The 7953-nt window shown below is 36.1% G+C and overlaps 1 protein-coding gene across 3 annotated transcripts in view; it reads right to left on the bottom strand.

Annotated features, from left to right (window-relative positions):
* LOC107692356 (runt-related transcription factor 2-like) overlaps positions 1-7953 on the bottom strand; it is a 76957-nt gene that overhangs the window by 9995 nt on the left and 59009 nt on the right. For all 3 annotated transcript variants that reach the window (XM_016491368.1, XM_016491351.1, XM_016491360.1), the window contains exon 6: positions 1312-1488. In XM_016491368.1, the coding sequence (XP_016346854.1) occupies positions 1312-1488 (177 nt within the window). The remainder of the gene's footprint in view (positions 1-1311; positions 1489-7953) is intronic.

Below are 7953 nucleotides of genomic sequence, written 5' to 3'. Positions count from 1 at the left end.
CTTTAATGTGCTATTGCATTTTTGCTGATTAAATAAATGTATAAAATAAAATAATATGTACAGAAAGCACAAAATAGTACAATAACGAGAATCATCATTGAGAACAACTGAATTAAAATAAATTAAATTTATATAAATAAATAAATAAATCAAAATGCATTTCAGGGAGAGGGTGAGTTTTGTTTAAAATATATAAAAAATTATGTTTTTGAGATTCACCCTCAGAAGAGTCTTTCCTGGTGAGCCATATTTAAAGACTCGTTGTGCACACAAAGTGGGTGACCTTTCTTTTTATAACAATATGGAGACCAAGACAGAGCAGACTAGTATAAAAGGCTGTGGTATGTAAATAGCTTAATCACATTCAGAGCCAAGAACGGTTTCCTGTTTGCTTTCTACAGTATTCTAGTAAACACAGCGTCCGCTCTGACAGGAGAGGGGCTGGAGATGCTCCAAGAGAATGGCAAACATTATGCAAACATTAAAGCTGAGCGCATACGAGAAAAAAAAAAAGAATTGCCCACGCTCCAATATGCCAAAAGTGAAGCAGGAACTAATGAAAATATTTGGACAAATGTAATGGAATTAAAGCAGTAGTTCACCCAGAAATGAAAATCTGTCATTATTTACTCACTCTCATGTCGTTCCAAACCTGTAAGCTGTTTTTTTTTTTTCCCCGTGGAACAAAAAAAGAGGAATCTTCATCAGTCTTCGCCAGAACCTGGTCTGCACCATTTTGAATGAGATTTGAGTGCTATGACGATATCTGGGTCTCTTCCTCACTTAAAACTATCAGAGGATTTCTGAAGTCTTCTAAATGGACTTCTTTTATGGTGCTTTTTTGTCCTTCACAGACGTGGTTTGAAGATGAAGAGAAGCACAAAGATTCATCAGAACATCTTTTGTCTTCCATGGAAGAAAGAAACTCAGGTTTGGATTGAAAGGAAGGTGAGAAAACAATGAGTTTTCATTTTTGGGAGAACTATCCCTTTAAGGTGATGTAAGCAGCCAATCCCAAACAAAGATAAAGCCTCATTCCCGTAAAAGCAGACAAAAGGATTTGCGACTGTCAGATTTGGCACGTCCATCAGTATCTCCTGTTTAAATCTGATTGACGTTGTCGAATTCACCATTTCTATTTCTTGCATCATTCTCACCCACTCTCCTTTATATTCAGCAAATCAGGCCTCTTAATAATAAACCTACCTGTTCTCCAAACACTGATGTTTGTACAGTACATAAACCATTAAAGGTCATGGCTGACAGCCAGACAGGCTGAAATAGTTGCGTTGAAGGGACGGGCCGGTTTACCTGAGATCTGAGTTTGCCCCTGCGGATTGAAGGAGTTCGGCGTGGCGTTGAGAGACGGCCGGGGACTCTGGGTTTGCATGGCAACTCTCATGCTGGTCTGGCGTAAACGCTCTAACTCGCTCAGGCGCTCGGAGAACAGCGGCGGTTTAGGGGGGTCTTCCAGTTTCTGTCTGTGTCCTACCGAACAATATTAGACAGAAATTGCAGTTAATACACCTACTGCTCGATTCTGACCAACTTTAAAGGGATAGTTCACTCAAAAATGAACATTATGGCATCATTTGCACACCCTCATGTTGTTGCAAACCTGTATGTTTGATCTTTCTTCTGAGAAACTCAAAAAGAGACATTATGCAAAATGTTCAAGCTGCTCTTTCTATACAGTGAAAGTGAATGGGAAAGTAGCATAAAAAAGCACTAATCCATTTTCTATATTTCAAGACTTTTGAAGTCATATGATTGTTTTGTGGCGCAAATGATATCAAAGAATAACTTAAATGTTTGGACACAAATCCATTGTATGGTCTCAGAATGCTTGCAAATACAGCAGAAAAGTCATATGGACATAATTTCTTAAAATGACATTAGAGTGAATAAATGATGACAGAATTGTCATTTTTAGGCAAATTTCACTCTTTTAAAGGGACAGTTTGCCAAATAAAGAACATTTTGGCATCATTTGCACACCCTTGTGTTGTTGCAAACCTGTTTTTTCTTCCGAGAAACTCAAAAGCAGATGTTATGCAAAATGTTCAGGCTGCTCTTTCTATCCAATGAAAGCGAATGGGAAAGTAGCATAAAAAAGCACTGTAAAAATGATCGATTGTCTGTTTTTTGAAGTCACACGATTGTATTGTGTGACGAATAGATGCAAATGAGCCATATAGATTAATAACACCTTAAATTTTGGACACAAATCTATTGTATGTGGTCTCAGAACGCTTGCAAATAAAGCAGAAAAGTCATATGGACTATATTTCATGGCACATTTATGGTGTTTTTGTCATTTTTGGTCTGTTTTCACTTTCATCGTATGGAAAAGATCAGTTTGTAGATTCCCAAAATTTCTTAAAATTACATTAGAGTGAATAAATGATGACAGAAGTGTCATTTTTGGGCATATTTCACTCTTTTAAAGGGATAGTTCACCAAATAATGAACATTTTAGCATCATTTACACACCCTCATGTTGTTGCAAACCGTCTGTTTTTTTTCATTCTTCCGAGAAACTCAAAAGCAGATGTTATACAAAATGTTCAAGCTGCTCTTTCTATACAATGAAAGTAAATGGGAAAGTAGCATAAAAATCACTGTAAAACAATCAAAAAGCAACTTAAATTTCGTACACAAATCTATTGTATGGTTTCAGATCATTTGTCACCTGGAGCATTTTCATGGTGCTTTCATGGTGTTTTTGTCACTGTATAGAAAAGATCAGTTTGTAGATTCCCCAAAATATCCTAAAATGACATTAGGGTGAATAAATTATGACAGAAGTGTCATTTTTGGGTGAATGTCACTCTTTTAAAGGGATAGTTAGCCAAATAAAGAACATTTTGGCATCATTTGCACACCCTTGTGTTGTTGCAAACCTGTTTTTTCTTCCGAGAAACTCAAAAGCAGATGTTATGCAAAATGTTCAGGCTGCTCTTTCTATCCAATGAAAGCGAATGGGAAAGTAGCATAAAAAAGCACTGTAAAAATGATCGATTGTCTGTTTTTTGAAGTCACATGATTGTATTGTGTGACGAATAGATGCAAATGAGCCATATAGATTAATAACACCTTAAATTTTGGACACAAATCTATTGTATGTGGTCTCAGAATGCTTGCAAATAAAGCAGAACAGTCATATGGACTATATTTCATGGCACATTTATGGTGTTTTTGTCATTTTTGGTCTGTGTTCACTTTCATCGTATGGAAAAGATCAGTTTGTAGATTCCCTAAATTTCTTAAAATTACATTCGAGTGAATAAATGATGACAGAAGTGTCATTTTTGGGCATATTTCACTCTTTTAAAGGGATAGTTCACCAAATAATGAACATTTTAGCATCATTTACACACCCTCATGTTGTTGCAAACCTGTCAAAAGCAGATGCTATACAAAATGTTCAAGCTGCTCTTTCTATACAATGAAAGTAAACGGGAAAGTAGCATAAAAATCACTGTAAAACAATCAAAAAGCAACTTAAATTTCATACACAAATCTATTGTATGGTGTCAGATTATTTGTCACCTGGAGAATTTTCATGGTACTTTTATGGTGTTTTTGTCACTGTATAGAAAAGATCAGTTTGTAGATTCCCCAAAATATCCTAAAATGACATTAAGGTGAATAAATTATGACAGAGGTGTCATTTTTGGGTGAATTTACTCTCCTTGTTGTTTCAAACCTGTATGATTTTTCTTGTTTCCAGGTAACACAAAAAGAGATGTTACTCAAAATGTTCACGCTGCTCTTTTCAGTTCAATGAAAGTGAATGGGATGAACGATGCCAAGCTCCAAAAAAGACTTTATATTTCAAGTCTTTTGAAGTCAGCTTTGTGTGATAAAGAGATGCAATGAAGTTTCAGAGCTCAAATAACAACATAAATTTGAACACAAAGCAATCGTATGGCTTCATGACAAGTCATATAGACTATGTTCATAGTACTTTAATGGTGTTTTTGTTATGTTGGTCACTGTTTACTTTCATTGTATGGAAAAGGTCAGTTTGTAGATCCCCCAAAATATCCTAAAATGACATCAGAGTGAATATGATGACAGTGTCATATTTGGAGGGGGGTGAACTACACTCTTAAAGGGACAGTTCAGCAAATAATGAACATTCAGTCATCATCTACACACCCTCACGTTGGTTGAAGCCTGATAGTTTTGTGAGAGAAACGGACCACAGTTAATTAAAATAGTCATTATTCATTGAAGTGTAAGTGAGATTTGAGATCTACAGCTGAAGGCAAGATTAAAATTACAGTCTGTTCCACCCAAAAAGCTGTTGTATGACTTCAGGAGACATGAAATATAGCACACATGTTGTATAAAATACTTTTATGATGCTATTATCAAAAATATTATGGTACATCCACAGAAAACATGTTTCAAACAACATGATGACCGAAGTTTCATATTAGGGCAAACTGTCCCTTTAATGCACAACCAAACAATTAAGCCTCATTATTTACCAAACAACACAGCAAAATAAATGAGCAGATCAGTATGTGGGTGAGATGCATCAGCGATCTCTGGATCTCTGATCGCAGAGATCTCAGTTTTCACAATAGCTACATAGCACACAAAAGGAGGGGAAGTAAATCGACTTTCTACCTGCCCGTACATGCCGTTGTTTTACACCGTGGCATGAATCCAAAAGAATTCACAGTCAAATTACACAACTGCTTTATTTCCTTATTATTCCTATCATGCTTGAAACTATGTCTGTGAGTCACAACAAAAGCATGACCCGCCAATGTTTATTCATTCATTTTCCATAAAAGAGGACAGACTCAATCCTCTATCCTGCAATAAAGAATACGAGTCACGCCATGCCCCCACATCTACCCCCTTCCCCATCACGTGAACCACCCTTTCCAGTCCATACGTAGCTCAACATCTCCACTAAAGAACCCGATTTAAATGGAACCGCACTGTTGTGTCAATACAAGAAGAATATGTGTTAAAGAGGGACTTTGTGAGCCTTTTTTCCGGGCTTGTCTGTCTCGCCCCGGTCGGTTGCTCTGAATAGCTGTAAAGTAAATATCACACAGAAGAAAAGAGAAACTCCTGCAAAAGCTTGGCCGCTCTCCAGTCGGTTCGAGCCAGAGCTACCTCCAATCTCGCTAAACCTGATTGTGCTCTGGAGTTCGCTTGAGCAAACACAGCTCCTCATTCACAGGCCAATGTCGAGCACTTTGCATTGAGAGCGTGAGTAATTCCCTGAAAGTATACCCTCTCACTATACGCTATTAAAGAAACACAATCATTACTGCAGCTGCTGAAAAAGGGAACTGGTTTAATTTCACTTTAGATGAATGTGGCCCCTGTGTGTGTGTGTGTGTGTGTGTGTGTGTGCATGGAGGTGAGAGGCTTATAAATCATCTGCCACGTTACAAGTGATGTGAAACAGAATCTGCCAATATTTTCACCAAATTTTATTTTATGAAAGATATGGATGTTTGTTTCCAACATGGGATAAAAAAAAATAAAAAAGCTAATTGCAACTTTTTTCTCGCAATTTGAAGTTTATATCTCACAATTCTGATTTTTTTTTTCTTGAAATTCTGAGAAAAAGTCAGAATTGCGAGATATAAACTTGGCATTTCAAAAAAAGAAAAAAAAACAATTTTGAGAGAAAAAGTTGCAAATATTTTTTTATTTCTTATCCCATGGTGGAACAAAAAACTGAATTGCAACTTTTTATCTCACAATTCTGAGAAAAAAAGTCAGAATTACAAACTCAGATATAAACTTTTTTAAGATATAAAAACAAGATATAAACTTTTTTTAATTGCAATTCCAAGTTTAAATCATACAATTCTGACATTTTTCCATTTCGCAATTCAGGGTTTTTTTCCTCGCCATGGAATAAAAAAGAAAAAAAACTAATTGGGACTTTTAATTTGTTGACTAATTGGTTGCTGCAGCCGTAAATATCAGCATGGGTTACATAACGCAAACCGCTGACGTGAATACATGAATACATAATGTAAAGGTCTTTGCGAGTCTGTGAACTCTTTAATTGCTCAGGAGACATAAAGGAGATCATTAAAGTATTAGCAGATGAAAGCAGACCAATTGAGACAACAGTCGTCAAACAGTAAAAGTATAGAGCTTTTTTAAGAGAGATCTTTTTTTTTTTAACTTGATGAGAGATTTCTGACATTTGATTGAGGATTTTGGCGTTTCTGAATCTCCAGACAGGAAACGCGTATGGAAATATTTGGTATCCCTGATGTTTAAATTTACATTTATAGCACTTAGCAGATGCATTTGTCCTGAGCGACTTACACAAGTGCATATCATGTTTATCACTGTCATGTACTGTATGTCTTATGAAAATGTTTTGAGCACCGCTGGAGAGTATGGGTCTTTTTTAAGAGAGATCTTTTTTTTTTTAGAGTTCATAATGAAATTTCTGAGTTTTGTTTGCAGATTTTGGCATTTCTGAAACTTCGTACAGAAATGTCTGGTAACTGTATTATTTTCATACAGTTATGGCATTTAGCAGATGATTTTATCCCGAGAGACTTGGATATCATGTTTAACACCGTCATGTGTGTCTTATGAACATGTTCTGAGCACTGCTGGAGAGGACAGAAGCATGTGATTTTGGATTTGAAGTCCAAGACTAAATTTCCAGAATGAAAAAAAAAGGCATGCGAATGATTCAGCACGAACGAAAGGAAAATCCCTAATACTCATCCTATGAGACATAGAGAGTGCTCTTACGTTTACATCAGTGCCAAAAACATCTCTCAGTGCTAGAGCTCAAATACTCAAATGGACACGTCTGCAATAAAGTAAAAAGATTACTTTACAGCAAAAATATTGGATTATTAGTTTAAGGCTGAAGAACAAAACTTTGCTTTGGGTGGGGGAAAAAGAAAGTAGTCTTTACAAAAGTTGCTGGCAGAATGCTGGAATGTTATGGATGGTTGCCAGGGTGTTGTTATGTGGTTGTTCTTATAATGTTGTAGACTTGTGCTCACCAAAGCTGCATTTATTTGACTAAAAATACAGTAAAAACAGTAAAATTGTGAAACATTATTTGAATATGCTGTAAACTGTAATTTATTCCTGTGATCAAAGCAGAATTTTCAGCATCATTCCTCCAGTCTTCAGTGTCACATGATCTTCAGAAATAATTCTAATATGCCGATTTGCTGCTTAAGAAACATACTATTATCAATGTTGAAAACAGTTGTGCTGCTTAATATTTTTGTGATGCATTTTATTTTTCAGGATTCTTTGATAAATAGAAAGTTCAAAAGAACAGCATTTATTCGAAATATAAATATTTTTGCAACATTATTGTAGCGTCTGGACCAATCAAAAACACAATTTTTCATTTGATTTAACAAATCAGTTATTCATTAGATTAACAAGTCATCACAGACCCCTCACCCAATAGACTGGGCGCCAGGATGTCTGCGAATGACCACAGGCCACTGGTTACCATGGCAACCCCGACACCTTTGCTAAGACCAGAGCCATTTACGACCTGATGGAATGTGAGTAGGGAAAATCACTGCATGTTCCATAGCAAGAGGCACAATGCACAGTAGAAATGGACTTTTCTACTAATTAATCCATAGGAAAACCTTTCTTTGAATGAACACACATAGCCTTCAGGTCATCGTGTATGTTGTCTTTGAGATTTTATACTGTTTTATGCAGGCTTGTGATGGAAACACTCATTCCTGTCATCCTACATATATGTAACCCTACCATGTTTAGTATCTATGAATTAGTCTTCTGATGATCTAAACGAGAGTGTATATTATATGTTGGTACATAGGCAATACATTAGTGTCCTGAGAATCTTTAGTAATTTCGATTCAAGTTCCATATGCAAATTACCATGCCCTCACACAAAGGGTCATAAAAACTCCCCAGTATCTCAAAACTCCCACTTGGGAT

Source organism: Sinocyclocheilus anshuiensis, unplaced genomic scaffold (assembly GCF_001515605.1).
Source record: "Sinocyclocheilus anshuiensis isolate Anshui unplaced genomic scaffold, SAMN03320099.WGS_v1.1 scaffold261, whole genome shotgun sequence".
Lineage (NCBI taxonomy): Eukaryota > Metazoa > Chordata > Actinopteri > Cypriniformes > Cyprinidae > Sinocyclocheilus > Sinocyclocheilus anshuiensis.
The sequence above is the reverse complement of the archived record's forward strand: the minus strand, read 5'-3'. Positions and strand labels throughout refer to the sequence as shown.